General features: G+C 40.6%; 3 protein-coding genes across 5 annotated transcripts in view; all 3 read left to right on the forward strand.

The window, feature by feature from the left end:
* LOC311026161 (ryanodine receptor 1-like) overlaps positions 1 to 9,039 on the forward strand; it is a 43,505-nt gene extending 34,466 nt beyond the window's left edge. For both annotated transcript variants that reach the window (XM_084029522.1, XM_084029523.1), the window contains 17 exons: positions 3,835 to 3,916; positions 4,005 to 5,326; positions 5,582 to 5,664; positions 5,862 to 6,021; positions 6,135 to 6,221; positions 6,403 to 6,672; positions 6,850 to 6,980; positions 7,053 to 7,095; positions 7,174 to 7,307; positions 7,469 to 7,529; positions 7,645 to 7,791; positions 7,877 to 8,011; positions 8,092 to 8,248; positions 8,381 to 8,445; positions 8,523 to 8,623; positions 8,700 to 8,751; positions 8,856 to 9,039. In XM_084029522.1, coding sequence (XP_083885648.1) covers positions 3,835 to 3,916; positions 4,005 to 5,326; positions 5,582 to 5,664; positions 5,862 to 6,021; positions 6,135 to 6,221; positions 6,403 to 6,672; positions 6,850 to 6,980; positions 7,053 to 7,095; positions 7,174 to 7,307; positions 7,469 to 7,529; positions 7,645 to 7,791; positions 7,877 to 8,011; positions 8,092 to 8,248; positions 8,381 to 8,445; positions 8,523 to 8,623; positions 8,700 to 8,751; positions 8,856 to 8,951 — 3,126 coding nt within the window. In that variant the 3' untranslated portion in view covers positions 8,952 to 9,039. The remainder of the gene's footprint in view (positions 1 to 3,834; positions 3,917 to 4,004; positions 5,327 to 5,581; positions 5,665 to 5,861; positions 6,022 to 6,134; positions 6,222 to 6,402; positions 6,673 to 6,849; positions 6,981 to 7,052; positions 7,096 to 7,173; positions 7,308 to 7,468; positions 7,530 to 7,644; positions 7,792 to 7,876; positions 8,012 to 8,091; positions 8,249 to 8,380; positions 8,446 to 8,522; positions 8,624 to 8,699; positions 8,752 to 8,855) is intronic.
* Positions 9,040 to 9,065: 26 nt separating this feature from the next.
* On the forward strand, positions 9,066 to 13,816 carry LOC311026162 (uncharacterized protein). The gene is made up of 5 exons (XM_084029524.1): positions 9,066 to 10,456; positions 11,195 to 11,453; positions 12,305 to 12,338; positions 12,462 to 12,636; positions 12,750 to 13,816. Exons 1-5 carry the CDS (start codon positions 10,414 to 10,416, stop codon positions 13,091 to 13,093), a joined length of 855 nt encoding a protein of 284 aa, XP_083885650.1. The 5' UTR covers positions 9,066 to 10,413; the 3' UTR covers positions 13,094 to 13,816.
* Positions 13,817 to 15,172: 1,356 nt separating this feature from the next.
* On the forward strand, positions 15,173 to 21,723 carry sms (spermine synthase). 2 transcript variants are annotated; one of them, XM_084029257.1, is made up of 11 exons: positions 15,173 to 15,340; positions 16,217 to 16,337; positions 18,131 to 18,218; positions 18,565 to 18,629; positions 18,729 to 18,904; positions 19,041 to 19,195; positions 19,311 to 19,400; positions 19,702 to 19,816; positions 19,924 to 20,003; positions 20,562 to 20,677; positions 20,772 to 21,723. In XM_084029257.1, the coding sequence occupies exons 1-11, from the start codon at positions 15,295 to 15,297 to the stop codon at positions 20,800 to 20,802; spliced, it is 1,083 nt and encodes a 360-aa protein (XP_083885383.1). In that variant the 5' UTR covers positions 15,173 to 15,294; the 3' UTR covers positions 20,803 to 21,723. The 2 variants fall into 2 exon arrangements, with proteins under 2 accessions (XP_083885383.1, XP_083885382.1); XM_084029256.1 differs by having other exon boundaries at positions 19,041 to 19,188; positions 19,304 to 19,400.
* The last annotated feature ends 138 nt before the right edge of the window (positions 21,724 to 21,861 follow it).

A 21,861-nucleotide genomic window follows, 5' to 3' on the forward strand; every position in this document is an offset into this window, starting at 1 on the left:
AATCTCTGTGTTGCCTTTCTGCACCTTCATGTGTGGACCGACCTACCTGACCTCAGATACATATGTATATGATCAATATTGACCGGATAACTGTACACTCTGTACAGCCTTAAGATTAGAGAGCAGAGTCACTTTGTATTTCTTCATTCAATAAGTATTTCAACCTGTGTGCCTCCACAATAGGTCTGGTTGCAAATTGTTTTTCTGCATTCATTTTAATTTTGAATGGATTTTTCCACAAAAGACAGTTTTGTGACGGTCACAGCAGGACATGTCACAGGTGTAAATGATAAAACAAATGATGGCTGAAGTCCATTTAGCTGATTTGGTTCCGGGGTCCTGGTGTTCTGCATGCCGGCTCTCATACTGTCATGGCTTACTGGGACACTTAACATCATTGGTGACACCTGTGCTTTTTTTGCCTTTGACAAGTCAAAATGTATGCTGTTAAAAAAAAAAAGGCCTATAATATACATTTAATGTAATACACATGTTCATATTTATTCATTTGTTGTGAATAATATAGAAATGTATTCATTATATGCAATGGACACAAAGATCATTTAACTGTTTAACAAACCAACCTGACCAAAAGTGTGGAATCACATCTTTTAGTTTTTTTGCTACGAGGTGAAAATACTTTGAGGGAAATCATGTGGCTTTTCCACTCTAAACAGTGCAGCGATCCTCTGTGGATGACTGAAGCTAATGGCCCACCTTTAATGTTAGCACAATGTTTTGCATGCGTAACCCTTTAATCATACATTTGAGTTAAAGGAAAACACCACCGCATTTCCATACTGAACTATGTTCTGCTCTGATCTTAGACGAGGTGATACATACCTCCCTCTCCTCTGTGCGTGCACTCAATGGCTCTTGTGCGCACTCCGCGCAGCGCTAATTTGCTAGCATGTAGCTTGTCCCAGTATATTCCTTAGGATCCAAAGGGGGGTGAAGTTAGAAGCGACCAAGCACTTCCACGTTGTCCCTATTTAAATACGGTTACGTGAGTAGTTACACGACCCAAGTTTGGTTACACAAAATGAAACATGTAAATTTTTCTAAGCGGATAACAAGGATAACTATATAGTATGGCGGAATAACAACTGGAAGCACTTCGACGTCGGCGCAGTAATATCATCACTCCGCTCCCCCTCTTACTTCCGTCAATAGAACCTACGTGACCTGCACGCCGTCGCCTGCACTACCTGTAGTAGTTTGTGAACAGTTGAGGAAGCATCAGGTTGTAGTAAGATAGTTTGTGAACAATCAAACATCATGGTTATAACGTGCATCGTACAGGGTTGTGAAAACAAGCAGAAGGTATAGTCCCGTCATGTTTTGAGTGATGATATTACTGCGCCGACGGAGGTATGTATCACCTCGTCTAAGATCAGAGCAGAACATAGTTCAGTATGGAAATGCGGTGGTGTTTTCCTTTAAGAACCAAGCCATACTTCATCCATAAGTTCCCAGCTCAGCATACTCCTAACACACATGATGACTAACACAGCTGTCCTTCTCGACCTGACTTTCTCACAAGTATCAGCATCATATTTGAAATGCTTCGGTGAACAAGGGATGTTATAATGTGTAATTCCACAAATGTAATGAATCATAGTACATTATGAAACATATGTCATGTATTATTAGTGTTTAGCTGTAGCCCAAACATTGTTTTACTGTCACAGTAAAAACAAATCGTTGTCATACACCAGAGAATTTGAAAATGTACTAAATAATCATTTAAACTGTCTTCCACATGGTCAATGCAGGGTAAAGTATGTATCCATTTCTTTTCATCTATTGATGTGATATTGTGTTTGTAATTTATTCAATGTGGTTTCCCTTATCAGGTTGTTTTCTACCCACCTGCTTTAAAAGATAACAAGAATACATGTTTAATTAGGTGTTCGTATATTATGGAATTCCAAAATTTAAACGAGGCATTTAGCGTGTCACAATCGAAAGCAATTCATTCAATTGTTAAGGACAAAAAGCTAAAACACAAAGCTTTTTTTAAATTCATTTGGTTAAATACACACTTAATCAACACAAATAACTCATTTTCACAGCCAAACATTGTTTGCATTAAAGGACCAGTGTGTAAGATTAGTATGTAGCACTGCGCTTGCAGATTGCAACCACCTGAATATCTCTCCGCTCACCACTCCCTTTCCAAGCATGTAGGGAAACTATGCTGACCCTCAAATGTAATTTTAAACTTTTATATACCACACAGACAGTTCAACCACTTATATGACCTTTTTAAATACATGTTTTTTTCACCCTGAAATAAATAATGTTTATATAACCACCAACTACTTATTTACATTGTTAACAGATTTCGTGACGTTGATTTTCTATTCATAAAGGAATATAAAACAGAAGTTCAACATTTTTTAAAAAGTAGGCAACATCCACTAGTGTCTCATAAATCATACAGAAATATGGAAAGAAAATCCCCCACTCTGCAGTTACACATTACTGAATCTGAATCCAAAAGTGCACCAAATCACTGTAAAATTCAAGTACAGCTGTTAAATCAAGAATGTATAGGTATATAGTATGGCCGCAAGGTTGCAAAGTAATAATAATAATAATACTACATTTAATTTAATAGCGCCTTTCAGGTCACTCAAGGATACTTTACAAAACAGACTGGGTTTTATTATTATTATTATTTTATATATATATTATTTTATTATCAGATCAGTGCATCTTTTTAGAAGCTCGTGAGTAAAATTTGCAAATCACTAATCCATACTATATCAGGCTAAAGGAAAACCATATCAATTTACAATAATCTCCTCACAACAAAGGGTTTTGTACAGGAATTTTAAAACCAACAACATTGTGACAAACAAATTGCTGAATTTTTTTAAAAAGCAGGTGACAACAAAACTTCCTGAGAGTGGGACTGACTTTTAACCTCCACTGTTGGAACACACACTTTAATAATAGATTATTTGGTGTTGGAATATACATTTTAATGTGACATCCCCTTTGTGTGCACACATTTAACAGGCCTTATTCTGTTTCTGTTGCAATTTCACTAATAATTAACCTGAAGGAGTATGCTTTTTATATGTGGTGTGTTGCTTTGTGGCTTCTATTGACTTTGGTTTAAACACTATTTGAGCATTAACATAACTTTAATATCTATCTATCTATCTATCTATCTATCTATCTATCTATCTATCTATATATATATATATATATATATATATATATATGTACATTCATAGGATGAGGCTATGAATGTCCACACACAAACAATATGAAGAGAGTAAGATTGGGCTAGTTGCATCATAAAATATTCTGGTATTAATTTCCAAGGATGACATCCACTGAGGAATAATGATTTGAATAATAATAATTAGCAGTGTTTGTTTACAATGAAAACCTGTAGCATTTCCCAGATGATACAGATGTCACAGATCACATGACAGATGTAACCTTTATTGATGTTGCATGCCGAGATGTTCGCTCTTTGTCCGAGAAGCTTCAGTTTTTAAATCTAATGCTCACCGTCATGAACATTTAATCACGAGTCAGGTAGGAACAGTTGACATTTCACTTGTGTTAACAATACAATTACAATATAGAAATAATAGTATTTATTAAATGTGTTATTGAAGTTATTTATTTTTTGCAGCGCCCTCGTTGTGAGTAATACAGTATACTGAATGTACAGTTATTTGGGTTACTATATGTTAAACATGTGTGCTAACAGTTGAGACTTGACTTGTTTATCCACTTCAGCAATGTATTTAAAATGATATGAAATCAGTTGTCATCACTAAGATCTTGTGCATCTTTTCATGGTCCCAGGACTCCAGCCAGATTGGTCTGCTGAAGGAGCTTCTTGACCTGCAGAAAGACATGGTTGTTATGTTGCTCTCACTCTTAGAGGGTAAAGGAGTTTTTATCTGTTGTTTCCTTTTCATCCCCTTTCTGCTTTTCCTTTTCAAATCTTTTAAATTCTACTCCGTATCATTCAGGAAATGTGGTAAATGGTACAATTGCCCGCCAGATGGTAGACATGTTGGTAGAGTCCTCCAGCAACGTGGAGATGATCCTCAAGTTCTTTGACATGTTCCTCAAACTGAAAGACATCGTGGCGTCGGACGCTTTCCGCGATTACGTCACAGACCCTCGAGGGCTGATCTCCAAGAAGGACTTCCAGAAGGCTATGGACAGTCAGAAGCAGTACTCCCACTCTGAGATCCAGTTCCTCTTGTCTTGCTCAGAAGCAGATGAGAACGACATGATCCACTACGAGGAGTTTGCCAATCGCTTTCAGGAACCGGCCAAGGACATCGGATTCAACATCGCAGTGCTGCTCACCAACCTGTCTGAGCATGTCCCCCATGACATCAGGCTACAGAACTTCCTAGAACAAGCCGACAGTGTGCTGAACTACTTCCGCCCCTTCTTGGGCCGCATTGAGATAATGGGTGCCAGCAGAAAGATTGAGCGCATCTACTTTGAAATCAGCGAAGTTAACCGCAAACAGTGGGAGATGCCCCAGGTCAGAGAGTCCAAACGGCAGTTCATCTTTGATGTTGTCAACGAGGGTGGTGAATCGGAGAAGATGGAAATGTTTGTCAACTTCTGTGAGGACACCATTTTTGAGATGAATATAGCCTCGCAGATTTCAGAGCAGGAGGAAGAGGGAAAGGGAGAAGAAGATGACGAAGGAGATGAAGTTGGAGCTGAGGCAGGACCGGGAGGGGGAGCAAATGGAGGAGGCGATGAGGACAGTAACGGAGAGGAAGGGCAGCCTGAATCCAGCTCTGCCTTTGCAGATTTCATAAACAGCATGCTATGCTTCTTCAGCATTTTCACCTTCCGTAACCTTCGCAGACAATACCGCAGAGTGAGAAAGATGACCCTCAAGGAGATTGTGGTGGCTTTGTCCACCTTTTTCTGGACCATCCTCATGAGTATACTACACTTCATTTACAATGTGTGCAAAGGCTTCTTTATGATCATCTGGCAAACACTCTTTGGAGGCGGCTTAGTGGAGGGAGCTAAAAATATCACTGTCACTGAGATTCTAGCAAGCATGCCAGATCCCACCCAGGATGATGTGCATGGGGATGGACCAGGGGAGCCGAGGACAGGGGAAGAACAAGACACCGGAGGTGTTACAGACTCTGGGGAGACTGGGAGTGGAGAGGAGGAAGAGGAGGATACCCAGGAAAAAGAGGGCGGAAGGATGCCAGGTGTTGATGCTCCAGGTGGACTTGGAGACATGGGTGTGGAATCACCTGTTGAACCTCCAACTCCTGAAGGAACACCTATAACAAAGAGAAAAGTGGTGAGTTTTATGTGCCTTTGGTGAATAAAAATACATGTAAATATTAGCTAATTCACTTGGTGGTTACTCCGCCACTACTCCGTTTCCTCCGTGGTAATCATTCAGTTTGAAATTCAAACAATTTATTTTATTAAAAAATGAAGACAGGAAAATATCAAGTCTTACGATACAGTATATTGGTTTTGATCAGAAAGGAAGGAAATAATAAGAAATAAATGAAACGGCGTTGGTGGCATTGTTTTTGTTTTGTTACAGCCACCAGAAGAGGCTGAAGCTAGCCAGAAACCACCTGAACCTGTTCCTGTAGAAGAACCTCCTCCAGAACCTGAAAAGGCAGAGTAGGTGTCTTGCTTCCTTGTCTGGCGTGGATCTAGTAGTGCAACTTATACAGGATAGCATCGGACCTCTCTGTTGAGAGAAAGAGCAGACGGCAAATTCAAAGAGAGGCACATCTGCAGCAACTTTTAGTGCATCATGATGAGATGTTGATGCAATACAGAAATATAGCAATAACTCCACTGTGTTTGGTTGTCAGTGTTGAAACGGGAGAGAAAGCAGAGAAAGAATCCCAGGCCAAGGACGAAGAACCGCCTAAAGAACCAAAGAAATCTGCTTCGAAAAAAGAAAAGAAGCCGAGAAGGGAAGGAGGCTTCCAAATCTGGACTGAGCTGGAAACCCAAAGAACTAAATTCATGGTGACTCATTTGTTTATATTAGTTTCAGAAGGTGTTTGCTAGCATCATTTCAAAGTGACTCTGCACTTTCCATCTCACTGGAATCTGTAGAAAACTATGAATCTCTTTTGTAGAACTACCTCTCCAGAAACTTCTACAACCTGAGGTTTTTGGCTCTGTTCCTTGCATTTGCTCTCAACTTCATTCTGCTCTTCTACAAGGTAAAACAGATAATATTGTGTTTCCGTTATTTTATATTTTATATTGTACTTGAGTACTCAATAATACACTCACATTGTTCTTAGTGTTACATGCTTGTATCAAATAATTGAGTTGAACACTTTAATTTGGGGTTGAGCTGTCTGAGCTTCAGTCAGTCTTGCTTGATTATTGTGTTTTAAGGTGTCTGACACCCCACCTGAGGGTGATGACATGGAGGGATCTGGACTGTCGGAGGGAAGCGGGCTGTTCGAAGGCTCTGGGTTCTTTGAAGGCTCCGGGGAAGAGGCTGAGGGATCTGGGATGAATGAAGGAGATGAGGACGAGGAAGACGTCCCAATTTATTTCTATTTAGAGGAGAGCACCGGCTACATGCAGCCCACATTGTCCTTCATTGCTGCCCTGCATACAGTTATCTCATTCATCTGTATTATTGGCTACAACTGCCTGAAGGTATGATGGGCACACACACTGAAAAACATTTTACACTTTTGCCTCATATAAAAATACAATATCGATCGATTTTGAACACGGAACTCTTGCGCTACAGACCATGTTCTTGCCTTATAATTGACATTAATTCCAAAAATGTGCGAGCAGCTAAACAGGATTTGCACTTGTCTTTGTCAGATTCCACTGGTAATCTTTAAAAGAGAGAAAGAACTTGCAAGAAAACTGGAGTTTGACGGCCTCTACATCACTGAGCAGCCTGAGGATGACGACATTAAGGGCCAGTGGGACCGACTGGTCCTGAATACACCGTATGTACATGATGAAATCATTTTTCTCCTATTAGCTGCATCTTAAGAGTGTTTTTTTCTGTTTTTCCACAGCTCTTTCCCAAACAACTATTGGGATAAATTTGTCAAAAGAAAGGTGAGTTGAGTTTGATTTTGGTGGCTTTAAACCGGCCCTGTAGAGCCTGTTCATGTGTAATGTAATGTCTGTGTCCAGGTACTGGATAAGTACGGAGACATTTATGGCCGAGAAAGAATCGCTGAGCTCCTGGGTGTTGATTTAGCCTCCCTGGATGTAAGTCAACAACATGAGAAGAAACAGGAGGAACCAGACAACTCTATGTTTGCATGGTGAAGTATCTTTTCCAGCAATATGTTTATTTTTCAAATCACTTCCAATGAAGAAGCAAATGTGTTCTCATCACACGTCACAAAGATCCCCGTTCTCTGTAAACCGTACAAAAGGACCTAATCTTTTTTATTGGATATCAACCAATATTGTATCTTTGTAGGATGACGGCCGTTGACATCAAGTACCAGATCTGGAAATTTGGGGTTGTGTTCACAGACGGTGTAAGTAATTACATATTTACATGCATATTGCACAATAGAAAATACTATGCAGTACTAAACTATACTGTGTGACCACAACCTTCCCTCTGAGAACTTCCTTGTTAACTATTTTCAGACCTTCCTGTATCTCTGCTGGTACACCATAATGTCTTTGCTCGGGCATTACAACAACTTCTTCTTCGCCTGCCACCTGTTGGATATTGCCATGGGAGTCAAGACTCTGCGCACCATCCTGTCCTCAGTCACACACAATGGCAAACAGGCAAGTGCACAAAAGGCTAATCAAGGGTTCATTTTGCTTCAATTTGAATGTACTTACTCCGTTTCCTCCTGTGTTTTTCTGCCAGCTCATGATGACAGTGGGCTTGTTGGCTGTGGTGGTGTACCTTTACACCGTAGTCGCCTTTAATTTCTTCCGCAAGTTCTACAATAAGAGTGAGGACGAGGATGAACCGGACATGAAATGCGATGACATGATGACTGTAAGTCAAAACTTGTGCACTTTGAACCATTCGTCTCAGCACGTCTTCCCAAATGATGCGTATTTCACTTCACGTTCCAGTGTTACCTGTTCCACATGTACGTGGGCGTGCGTGCCGGCGGAGGCATCGGAGACGAGATCGAGGATCCTGCCGGAGATGAATACGAGCTTTATCGAGTGGTCTTTGACATTACTTTCTTCTTCTTTGTCATTGTCATTCTACTGGCCATTATTCAAGGTAAAGACGCGGCTGACCTGGAATGTAATTAGAGCAAACTAAACTGAAACTGTTGATGAATAAAGGTATGTTTGACACGCAGCATATTTCATAAACACTTCTCATGATAATGTCACTGTGCAAATAATGTAGGTCTGATCATCGATGCGTTTGGAGAACTCCGAGACCAACAAGAGCAGGTCAAGGAAGACATGGAGGTACGACGCTTTCACTTGACACTTGCACCCACATTGCATACACGTGGCTGAAATCCTCATCACGTATTTCTGTGCAGACGAAATGCTTCATATGTGGCATCGGAAGCGACTACTTTGACACGACGCCGCACGGCTTTGAGACGCACACTTTGGATGAACACAACCTGGCCAATTACATGTGAGTGTTACCTCTGTGTCACAGTGTGTACATGCGTGTACCAATGAGGAGATATTTACACGTGTGTCTTTTTCAGGTTCTTCCTAATGTACCTTATTAACAAAGATGAGACGGAGCACACGGGGCAGGTCGGTCTGAATTGGTCTTTTGTTTTATTATTAGGATTCGTTCTCTTTCAGTTTCTTGTCTCTCTGACTCCTTTGACTTGTTGGTCCCACATCTTGTCTTGTAGGAGTCGTACGTGTGGAAGATGTACCAGGAGCGCTGCTGGGACTTCTACCCTGCTGGAGACTGTTTCAGGAAGCAATATGAGGATCAGCTTTCTTAGCCCGTTCTTTGCACACGTGCAGGAGAAATTACAACTATCAAAGTGTCCTCTTGTGTCCATCATTCCTGACAAAAACTCACAACAAAGTTATTTTGTCATGAAAAATGCAAAATCATTTTCATGAACAATTAACAGCATGGACTACAAACTGTGGTATCCTTGAGGTGGCTGTAAAGAAAGATACTTTTTGTATGCAATTTGGGATTCACACCAAGTTTGAGTGTCATCATTTATTTAATCATACATCAAATTGCATGGAAAGGTTGCCCTTTCCACCAATTTAGGGATAATGGTTTCCATACATTTGTTTGAATTTGTTGTTTGTTGAGGAGAAGATAAACCAGTATTTATTTGAGAATGTGATGAAGTGCCTAAGCAGTAACACAAGCTGCATCAAATATCACACACATAAAAGAATATAGTTGTTAGAAAGGAAGCTTCATCCTTCGCCTTTCTGTCTTTATATGTAATCATAGATTTATTCAAATGAATTATATATTACCTTTGCGATTATTGTCACTTTTACTTAAGCATATTTATTTGTTTAGTTTTCTTTAGATACTGTAGCTTGTGTTTGATTTTAAATTATTTTATTTATTGTTTTTCAAGACTTTTAAAGTCTGAATTATGATCAATGAATTCTGAATAAGAGTAAACATAAGTGTAATGTCAGTCTATAAATCCCTAAAATGTTCCTAATCTGCAACATCTACAGTCTGGATTCAATTATTGTCATTAAATTAAATCATGCAAAAAGTGGCAATCAAAAGGTATTTAAATGCAAATCCACATTCTCAATCTACATTGCCAACCCTGATATTTTTTAACAAATGTGCAGTATGTACCAATAAATGTTTGTGTTGCTGGAACTGGTGTTCAGTGTACAGTGACCAGATGCTGTAGCCACTTCAATGTGAAGGATTACAGGTGACGAGATGCTGAATTGTTCAGAAAAGGACTCAACATGACCTCCTTCTTCTAACAGCTGCTGTGAAACTGTTGAAAGGAAAATGATACCAAAGAAAAGTGCATTTTGGGTCCACGGTGACGTTCTGGCTCCTGTTGGCTGATCGTTCACGGTGATGGACTGGTTACATTGTATTTCTTAGGTGTCTCCGGAGTTGTTTCGGATTGGAATGAGAGGAAATAAACTTGAGATTGAGAAGCTGATTCAAAATCACTTTTAATTCTATGTATGTAAAACCAAACTGATATTAAAAGAAAACAGTTGAGTCATGCTTATAAGTCATTTCACGCAGCGACTCTGCAAATACTGCAGGTTTTAGGCATCTCATTACAAACCCATTTTCCCACCAAGCTGTTGAACTGTGGCCCCGTGGAACATCCCATCTGAACCGGGATTAAGGCCGAGCATTAAAACTCACATTGAGCCTCGTGTGCTTTTTCGCCCGTCCTGTCCTCAAGCATTTCTCTCTGAGCCTCGGCTACAGCCACTGTTAACATGAGCGTCTTGGGGATCCACCACGGGGCCCTCAGGATGTATGGTGAGTTAAACCTCTTCTTCAGGGAGCAACCCTCTGGCTTGCTGTGGTGACATTTTGGAGCAAAAATAATTGCCTTTCTTGCACATAGGGCAGTTTTGTAGCTCGCAGTATGGTCTTTTTTAAATTTGATGTCTGTTCACATCCTGTTACAATAAGAAAATTGTAGAATTTGAACTGGATTCTGCAGCATGGAGGCGAGATGATGTTGAATAACTGTTCAGTAAGATGAATGTATTTTGTGTCTTAGTGTTTGCCCAAACACGCTTCTTGCCAAAATGGCACATTACAATACGTTATGATATGAAGAATGTTTGAAAATGCGATATCATGGGAAGATAATCTTAATGATTGGGAAATGATATGTGGCATACCCTGATAAAAAAAACAACAACAATCTGAATATGTCGTAAAATGCAGAGAATTGCTGATTTAAAATGTGATCAAGTTTTGCTTATAGAATGAGTAAATCCAGATGTGTCTGTGGGATGATGCTATGGTCAACATCGTCTGATTGGTCGAGCCCTGACATCCACAGCCCGTTGATCCTCCAATCATCCGACTGCCTCTAATCTGTATGATAGAATGACAGACTGTTCATGCTTTAATCCAGCTTCCTGCTCCCGCTACCATCATGATCACTGTGACCGTGTGCTTATACTGACAATCAGCTTTGAGTGTATTAGAATGAATTTACAATTCAGTCCTCTTTGGTATTTCCAACCTGCTTCTCTTATCCAGGTGGATTTATTTTCAAACAGTGGAAAAAGAGGTTTCTGCTCCTAACAGCTGAGGGGAGTCTCCTTGTGTGCCATCATGCATCATCTCCCCCTGACCAGCTGGTGCTGTTGCAGAGCGACTGTGAGGCAATTGTGGAAGGCAAGGAGATCCTAGACCTGCCCAAGTTACCCTCTGGTGGATGCAGGGATTGCTGCTTTGCCCTGATCCTTCCCCAGAATAAATACCTGCTGCTGCTGGCTGAAACCCCTGCAGACTGCAGGTTTGGTGGTCACCATGCTTTCTCTTCTAATTAGTAACAAGTAAAACATATGGGCTGCTCATGTCTTAGATTCGGTGGTGCAATTTGACAAATTAACCTAATTACAATGGGGGGATAGTTCCAGTTTTTCATATTTTGACGAGAGTTACATGAAATGAGATGTATGAGAAAATGAACAACATTCTCCCATTTGTTCTTCTGAATATGAAACTCCAGCCAGCGGTCCTTTAGTTGCCATGAAGACTGGAACCAGAAGAAGCTTGCCTCACTACTCTGAAGCCACCAAGTCCAGGAAGTCACTGTTCAACCAACAAGGATTCTGGCACATAACTCCCCTCTAAAACCACCACAGCTTGTAATTTGTACTCTGTTTTTTGTATGCGATAAACAAGATTGTGGAAAAACATGACAATTAGTGAGCTTCATGGTGATGGTTGGTGTTTTCTTCTTTTTTAAAGCTTTGGACAGTGACAGCCTTGTTGTTTCCAGTCTTCATACTAAACAGATCTAACTGGTTCATATTTAATAGACAGATATTAGAGTGCATCTCCTAAAATGTTTAACTATATACATGTACTGTCTCCTCTATTTGTCAAGAGAGGGAAAAAGCCCAATCCTTCTCTATATATTCCCACTTTCCTTACGTCTCAGGAGATCTCACACAGCTTACAACAATACCCGGTTCTGTGTGTGTAGCAGGAAGTGTGCTAGAAGGACAGGCACTTATATTGCACATTCCACCCCTGCACTCTAGTATGCCATGGGTATGCACTTGAACTCATCATATCGTTGGATTTTATTTGTATTTGTATATGTAAGGTAATAACAGTATTCTTTTTCTCACGTTTTAGTCAGTGGCTGAATATACTGAAAAAGGTGAAAATGGTGAGTTAATAAACCATATTTATTAAAGTAGTTGTTTTGGTGTACAGATGTGCTTTGAAGTGATAATAACATGTTGAGAGTGAAACGCTGGCTAAAAAAATAACACTTCTTATTTCACCACAGAGTCTCTCATCACCTCTCAGTCCTTGTAAGCGTCATCAGGTGCCACCGCCGCGCATTAAACTCCAGGATCTGGTGCCTGAGCAAATACCGGACCAAGACCCACCGACTCCACCTGTCAGCGACTCGGAGGCATCCTCCCCAGGGCCTACGACCTGCGCTTCCCCGAGGGAGAAAGGTGAGTGTAGGGTGTGTGTGTGTGTTTTTCTCTGTTGTAGTCTTGTAAGTAACCAGGGTAAATAATGTAATCCAACCAATGTTTTTTTTTTTCAAACCATTCAACCCCAACAGACAGGAACTCTCCCCGTACAAAGTATTACAAAGGAGGTGCACATTCAGCAGGGTGTCTGCGCCATGGCACGATCAATAACGCCCAAGCAGTGAGGGCGGTTTATCTGCTGATGGGAGGGGCTGCCGCTTCCTCTGCTATGGGTTACCTAGGCGCATGCTCCCTCACTAATCTGGAAGCCAAAGCTCCTGACCTGCCACTCAACACAGATGTCTCTGGCGTTGGCCCGGCGGGGGCATACAACACCGGCAGCCCTGCGCTAGACTCCCCTCACTTTGACAGCTTTGACTTTGAACTGGCGGACTCCGATTTTGATGCATTCGACTGTGGAGGATTTACGTTCTAATCGTGAGCTGCATGGAGGCCATGGAGATTGGAGAAAACATACTTGATGTCTCATTGCGATAAGTCAAAGTGACAGAGCCACGTGACGGCTTCCAATTCAATAAGCTTTTTTAGGGGGGGAGTTGCTATTCATTTCAGTTGATGCTTTAAAGGCAGCACGAGCAGGATTTGTCTTAAACACAACAGTATGACGCTCAAAGTTGGCCCCTCCTCCCCGGCTCAGCGACACCAGAAGCGTACGGCCCCTGACTGCAGGGTTAGGGTGCTCGCCAACGGGTGAAAGCCAAACCAGATCCAGTCTGGTTTTGGGACGAGCTTTGTCCATTTGTGCTTTTTCAACCTTATGTCCGCCATTGTCCATACCTTCTTCTTAGATGTGTAACTACGTTTTTATAGAGGTAGACAGCAAGAAACGTCCCGAAAACAGCAAAACCAACACATGTTCACTCCCAACTAGTCAGATATTGACACCTTGTCTGTGGCTTTCAAACTGTGGCACTGTAGTTATGGACTTGTCAGTTTCCTCTCACGACATGTCCTCCAAGGCAACACTATCAGTGATTGTGAATGTCATAATAATTTGCAAGAATGCATAATCTATATGTTTTCAAAACTGATAAAAGTCATGAAAGAGCCATATGTTACCTATATGCCATGGAGACTAATGTGAGATTTGCAACATGTTTCTTCGTAATGTGTGATGTTATTTTAAAACCTTGAATGGATGAAATTACATCTGCATCAGATTTTTCCATTTGGTTTCAGCTTACCTAGTTACAAAATATCCAGGTGTTACTGTGCTTTAAGGTTAGAAGCAGATTGATGTAATGTCTAGTTGAGCCCATTTCACGAATATAAATAAAACTGACATGTGTGAAAATTAGTCTATTTTACTTGCTTTTCTTCATACTTCATACCACTCCATTATTTATGCACACATCAATCAGTAATGACGGCAGTGACCTTGGTGATACATGTGGCAGTGAACGCAGCTTGTTGTTACTGTGCTGTGTAGGTTACCACACACAGCTACTTCCACATCTGCAGAAGGAAACAGCTGTGTCACTCAAGCTGACTACATTTACATTTAGGGCATTTAACACGCGCTTTTTTCCAAAGCGACTTACAATAAGTACATTTGTCAAAAGAAAGAAACCACAACATATCATTGCCGATAAAGTAAGAGCTAATAAATAGAACAAGTGTTAGGTCTACTAGTAAAGTAGTAGCTGTTCAGCAAGTAGAAACAACAAGCTATCTAAGACTAAATATTACAACTAGCTCTACTCACAGAATGCCTAAACCCAGTATCTACAATTAGTTTCTGATTTACCAACAAGATACAAAGCAGCTTCCTTCCTTTCTTCAGACAAAATGTAGTATGATGACTAGCACATTTGACTGTATACATTTCTTATTGACAGTATTTCCCCACATGCATGAGAAAAGCTGTTCTTCAGGTGTACTTATGAGCTGGAGGCTGACCTGAGGCCCTCACCTGTCTACTCTGTAGCCTATATGGTGTGTACACATTTCTAAACAAGTCCAGTCAGGTAAGTAAACCAAGCAACTCCTTCATGACCAATTTGCATATAGTGTTGACTTAAGGCCATGTTTACAAACCATATCCTTCTTCCACACAATAGGGTGCTTGATGTGCACCTCAAATCCCCCTCTTTAATTTATTCATGCAATTAACCAAATAACACACTACGGTTTAAAAATGACTTTCGATTTAACATATTGAATATGTCTGCTGCCGTTACTGCACACGTTTACTGTTTACTGTTTTTATCCAATTTACCAGTTCGAGGGTGGACAGGGAAAAAAGAAAAACTCCTTCATTAAAATGTTCGTACTACTAACCACGAGCAGCTATTGTGTGACATTATTAAATAAGTTAATGTCAAAGCGTGAATTTGAATGATGATGAAACAGATTGTAATCTACTGGGATACACATTCACCATGTAATGCCCCAGAGCGAAAATCAACGGTCGGAAGATTTCTATCTCGTCTCGTGGTTTGCTCTCTGCCCCCCCTCCCTCCCTCCCGCTTCACACCGCAGCCCAGTTCCGGGTTTCGGCGAAGTGGGCAGCGGTAGCAGCAAGCAAGCAGCGGTAGCAGGGCCCTCCCTCTGTCTCTGCAGATAAATACTCGCAGCCTGCCTATTCCCAGGCATGGATGACGGTTGCTCTCAGACATGGCACTGCGACATTACACCATCGACTTCAAGCTCTCTACGGCAGGTAAAACGAGCGCGACGAGCCGCTGAATGCAGTCGGTTCATACAGGTTACAGCCGCTGCACCGGGGCTGCGAGCTAGCTGGCTAGCATGCTACCAATGCTGTCTGTCACTGCCCTTCAAAACAGTAACGCGGTATTGATTTGGATGAAACATGGCTGATGGGGGCATTTATATATCTATATATATGTGTGTGTTTATTGACATTTTTTGATAAGTTGCGGTGTAAAAGTCAGAGCTAATGTAGGTAAAAATATCCAATGTCATTTGCATGGACGCGTGTTAGACGTTACATGTTTTTTTTTCCGCCGAAGTTGACGTCCATTCAGTCTCACTCCGCTTTAGAGGCTCAATGCCCCATTGTGAATGAAGTAGCTTCAAGCCAGCGTTGTCGCACAGGAAGCGGCGCGTTTTCGGGCATTTTTGTAGTTTTTATTAGCCGAGAATCCTACCAAGCGTGGAGCCGAAGAACCGCGCAGAGGCTGAACTGTTGAAGTCTGTCGTTGTAAGTGTGACCGAGCTCTTAAATCGCAGTTTAGAGCAGCATTAACCTACTTGTCTCAAAATAGCAGTTACAGGACGGTGTTACCGTAATCACAAATAATTAAGTATGTTATTGCAGCCAAATGTAAATACGATATTTAAAATGATCAGCTTCAACACTTTATACCTGCACAAGGAGTACTTGTACTTCAATACTTCAGATCATTTTAGCTAATAATCACTTCTGTGTTTGTACTTTAAATGGACTTTTACTTTTAACAGAGCATTCCTACATTGTTGCTACTTGTATTTAAGTAAAATATCTTAGTACTTATTGGCCACTGATGCAGATATTTATATTCTATTTTCCAATTATTGTTTTCATTGTTTTCCCCAGTTGACTCTGCTACGACAGTTCCTGATGTACTGTCCGTATTTCGTGAGCATGGAATGACAGAGACTGTCCATGAAACAAACGGACATGGATACCTTGCTACTTTTGTAGACAAGAATGGACGGTAAGAGCAGCATTTTTCACCTGCCATGTTGGATTTTTTTCCAACAAATTAAAGCTTTGCGTTTGTTTTGTTCTGTGGTAAAGATGGAGTAATTAAAAAAAAAAACAAACACACACACACACACACATCTTGGTCGTCACGTGGCTTATTACGTATTAGTTTCACATTCTGGATAAACATGTCAAATATTTGAAGAAGGTGCTTTTAACTGCCTAATGAGTTAGCTATTTAAATATGTAGATTTTTTTTGTTTAAGATGTTCATTTAACAAGCATTTACAGTTTGTGGTCGGATGCTGCTGAACAAGTTTAGGCTAGCTCTGAAGATGTAAGTAGTGGATTGCCGGAGTTACCTGCCTTTCCTGAAAGTACAGTGTTACTGCCAGATGAGTCTTCCTTGTTGTCGGCAGGAATGCAGATCAGTTTGGATTTCATGAATAGAAAAATCCTCTCTCATTCCCACAAACTGTTGTCACACCACTCTTATTTATTTATTTTGCCTCATTGTTTCTTTATTCTTAAGAAGACATTTTCATCCTATCTTATTTGGGGGTTGTTTTAGGGCAGGTGTGTCAAACTGATCCAGTAAAGGGCCGCTGTGGCTGCAGGTTTTCATTCCAACCAAGCAAGAACACACCTGACTCGACTTATTCACCTACCTGATTTGCCTTCACACCTTGATTGGTTGGATCAGGTGTGTTCTTGCTTGGTTGGAATGAAAACCTGCAGCCACAGCGGCCCTTTACTGGATCAGTTTGACACACCTGATTTAGGGTAGGAACAGAATCTGCTCACACTCAATAGCACATTTGAGTGCAAAATAATTATTTTCATGACATTGAAAACGTCTTCCGGTGATCCTGGTTATAGCGATCAACCTCTTATATGGATCATAAAAATGCTTTGTTTGATATTTATAGATATATTTAAATTGATGTATTCTATGTATATATTAGGCAAAGATGGCCTACAGTTTATTTTCAGGCCTGATAAAATTTTAGAAGTGTACCAAAACCACAGCCAAGCTGTGGCTTAGTAAGCTTTTTACAATACTGACGTCACTGTATTTGTAAACATTACAATACTGTTTTAATAGCCGTATTATAATATGAACTACAGTGAGCTATATTTCATATACAGTACTGTATTTACATGTAGTAGAATTATACTATTCTTATAGTAAATATACAAATGTCAATTTGGTAATCTGTATCAGAAAACATTACATTCCCATGAATCTTTATCATATATCCACTACTGATGCTACTCAATGTAATAACTCATTTGGCATTCTCTTCCTGCAGGAATAGCCCCGCTTCATGACTATTGAAGGTTTTTTTTTTATAATTTTTATATTTGCAGGGCTGTGCTCCACCCTCCTTTTAGACTTTCATTTTGGAGTTTTATTTTCTGTGTGCTCACAGCGCTGCAGTCTCATGACCTTTCATGTATTGGCAGGGGTTTTCCCTACGCTAATTATGATTAACTGGCAAAAGCCTTCAATTTACCAAGAGAGAGGCATTCATCATTATACAGTTATAAACAATTCTGGCATTTTTCAGAAGAATCCGACGTAGACTTTTCTCAGGAACTTTCTTTAGAACAAATTTAAGAGGAAAAACTTTGCATGGTGAATGAGGCCCAATGTTTTTTTAGACATGGGTGAAATTAGAAAGTGTGCTTTAGTGGATATGTTGATGCTGCCTTTGTGAAAACTTGTGGTCATTTTTTTTTTTGCAAAATAAATGTTCAACTCACTTTGTGTCCATCTCTTTATCTGTATGCCGTCCTCAGGCTCGCTATTCTGCGTGTGCACTCCCATGGGCTGATCACCGTTGATCTGCAGTGTTATGAAGAGGATGACATTGCACAAGTAGACAATGTAGGTGATTAAAAAAAAAAAAACCCAAATACATCAAACTATTACCTCAAAGCCAAAAAAGAGAGTCTCACAGTTCAGTATATCATGTGATGGTGCTCACGTTTAAGCTTGTCAGGATGTAATAACTTTGGTTTGTTATCGCTCATGAGATTCTCTGGACTGTTAACCTCCTTGGACAGTATTTCCTGTAAAAATAGCATTTTAAATTAAATGTTATTGTTCTGCAGATCTGGTACAGATCCTTGCTCTGTTATGTAGCACTGGGAAGCGTCCCACTGGATGATGAAAACTGTTGTGCACTTAATAGCTTTTTATGGAGTTTAAGACTCTGTTTGTTTCTCCACAGCTTTTAAATGCACTGGAAACGAAGCTAAAGGTCATCTTAGATGGCAATATTACAAGGGTCAAAAGGTTAGTATCGCTTTGAACATTGAAAGGTGATGCCCATATGTCTTGCAGGTGCACATTGCACTACTGGTGATTAATTGTATTGTTCGCCATTGACCCAAGGCTCCCAGCCCTCTTAAGAGGAGCAGAAGTTGACCGATACTGGCCCACGACTGACGGCAGAGTGATTGAGTATGACATGGACCAGATGGTGTACGAGGAAGATTCACCATACCAAAACATAAAGATACTGCACTCACCGCAGTATGGGAATGTCCTCATACTTGACGATGATCTAAGTAAGTGTACACACACATACATTTTTAAGTGTAATGTAACGTGCAGTTAATGTTATGGTGATTGCTGTGTTAGTTTGTATTATTTATAAGAATTGATGGTTTATTTTAGTGCGTCAATGATTCCTTTACGTTGCAGACCTGGCAGAGAGTGATCTGCCCTACACCCAAGCCATCATGGGTAGCGGAAGAGAGAGTTATGCTGGAAAAGATGTGCTGATATTAGGAGGAGGTGATGGAGGCATCCTCTGTGAGATGGTCAAACAAAAGCCAAAGATGGTCACCTTGTTGGATATATCCTTTATGTGTACTTCGTTTGTATTATAATTAAGATAATGCATTGTAGTTTTACTGCTATGTATAGTTGTGCATCCACACCTGATTGATCATTCCTTTACAAAGTGTGCACATTGATCAGAAGGTGATAGACGCGTGCAAAAAGTACATGAGAAGAACTTGTGGCAATGTCCTCGACAACTTGGAGGGAGACTGTTACAAAGTGAGTGCTGAATGTCCTTGCTGTCATGAACTCTCCACTGAGCCGAACGTTTGTGCAACTGGAAGGACGGGTGTCTGTAGGAACGTGGCCTGTGGGGTTTTTCCTGTTTTGACATGCCGTCTTCACGTGTATATGAGCGTGAAACTATCTGTTGTGTTATATGTGCATAAACGTCGTCATGAACATGCATGAGATCAACAGAATTAGGAGGTTGAGGTTTACCGACTGTGCTGTAATGTGATGAAATGAAAGAAACGTGTCCGTAATTTTGAGGGGATTCTCCTCGTCTCCTGCATTCCAGATACTAGTTGAGGACTGTGTCCCCGTGCTGAAGAAGTATGTCCAGGATGGAAAGACATTTGACTACGTAATTAATGACCTGACTGCAATCCCAATTTCCACGGAGCCAGAAGAAGGTTTCCCTATATTTTACATTGTGTATTTTTTTGTTCATGCCCTCTGTGGTGTTAAAGGAATGCAGATGAACTGAGCTCACCTGAACTGTTTTAACTGCTTCTTGTAGACTCTACATGGGAGTTTCTGCGTCTCATCTTAGATCTGTCTATAAAGGTCCTGCACCCCTCGGGGAAATACTATACACAGGTGAGTCTTTACCTCATTTTTGTTTTACTGAAACATCTGCATCCCTGAGACCAATCTTATTGGTATTTGTCTACCTTTTTATTTTATGTATTTCCTGTTAAAATGGGCTATATGAGCAGGAAATATTGAAAGGATTGAACGCAACATGGTTAAATCAGTTAAAAAAAATGGCTCATAAAAGGACGGTATGTGTTTTTAAATCATACTACATATGAAATAGTCGGATATCATATATAATATCTAATCAAGTTTTATGGTCAAAACGTGGGTATACAAAATCACACATGGCGTGCTGTTCTGCCTGCTCCATTGCTCAGGCACCCATGGATGGGAGGGATGGAATAGTTCTCACATCTAAGCTCTATAGTTTAACAGAAATGTCGTTTCAAATGGTCAAAGCAGGAAGATTTTGTGGAATGGGAAAGCAGATAACAAGGGGAGAAGTTCCTTTTATTGTGGCTAAGCACGGGGTTGCACCACTTCCACTCATATCTCCCCAAAAAACCATTAGCAGTTTGTGTGGCATGTGGCAGTACTTTTTCTTCTTCTGGTCTCCAGGGTAACGCTGAGACCATGACAGAGTCACTCCGTCTGTACGAGGAGCAGCTGGAGAAACTCTCGTCTCCGGTAGAGTTCTCCAAAGAGGTGGCGTGTGTGCCCTCCTACCTGGAGCAGTATCCTTTTTCATCACCCCTATTTTTATTATGATAATAATAAGATGCAGCTGTCCTATTTGTTGTGGTCCAATCCTTAATTCTCTTGTGTCAGATGGGTTTTCTACTCCGTGTGGAAGAAGTAAAAACCTCCCGATTTCTCTGCTTGAATCCCCAGCAGCTGGAATGTGAACGCTTCTGTCATTTGCGCTGATGCCTTAAAGGTGTGTTCAGACTGAACTTGAGATTCAAAATGAAAAATTAGAGGCACATTTTTAAAAAGAGTAGCTCTGGAGAAATATGACAAAATGGAGCAGATTTCCCGACATGTTGCAGGCTACACCTATTGGAAGTGAGCTACAGCTGAATCACTACAGCTGACATCTGTGCAACAACCGAGTGTTTTCAGCTCAAACGCATGGATTGCAAAACACTCCAGCAGTCGAGTTAGTGTGAATAATTCGAGATGAAAAACTGACTTTGCGTTCAGTCTGAGCACACCTTCGGGTGTATAATGGCAGTTTTATTCTACCACCTCTATTAACCCAATTCTGCCCTAATCTTCCTTCACTTTGTTCCTGTTTAGTTGTTCTACTATTGTCGGCTACAACTTCTCAGTTGTATTTTGTTTGCGTTACTTGATTTGGAATACATTTGCATGTACTCTGAAGGAACCGTTAGATGTTTAAACAGTGATCTGATACACTGATAATGTGGTGTAACTCATCTCAAAAGAGGTGTGTGTTCTCTTCGGGTTTTTTTAAGGTTCTTTACTCTGGAGCTGTGAGCTCATGTTGTGCGATAGGCCAATTTATAGGCTTAGCACAGCTGAACTGATTTGCTTTTAAGCTCTTGTTTTCGTTACTGCCTCTCAAATGTGATTAGATTCTTTCAGATTGTTTAGACGCAATTTGATCGTGCCCAGTGAGACTGAATTGTTTTGAGTCCAAATCTGTTTTAAAAGGGAACCAATTCCACCACTTTAATGCCACGTCTGTGCTTGCGCTGTTTTTATGTCCTGTTTTATTAGCACCTGTTGGTTTCTCCAATATATTTAAAGTTTCTTTTTTTAAAAGACTGTATTGGGTGCATGTAAAGGACGGTGAATGTAGCTTGCATATACAGTACACAGCACGTTTACACGTGATCAACCCGGTCGGACTCAGTTACTTATTTATTCAATTTAATTTCACCAATGCTGTTCT

This window comes from Eutrigla gurnardus (genome assembly GCF_963514095.1).
Source record: "Eutrigla gurnardus genome assembly, chromosome: 15".
NCBI lineage: Eukaryota > Metazoa > Chordata > Actinopteri > Perciformes > Triglidae > Eutrigla > Eutrigla gurnardus.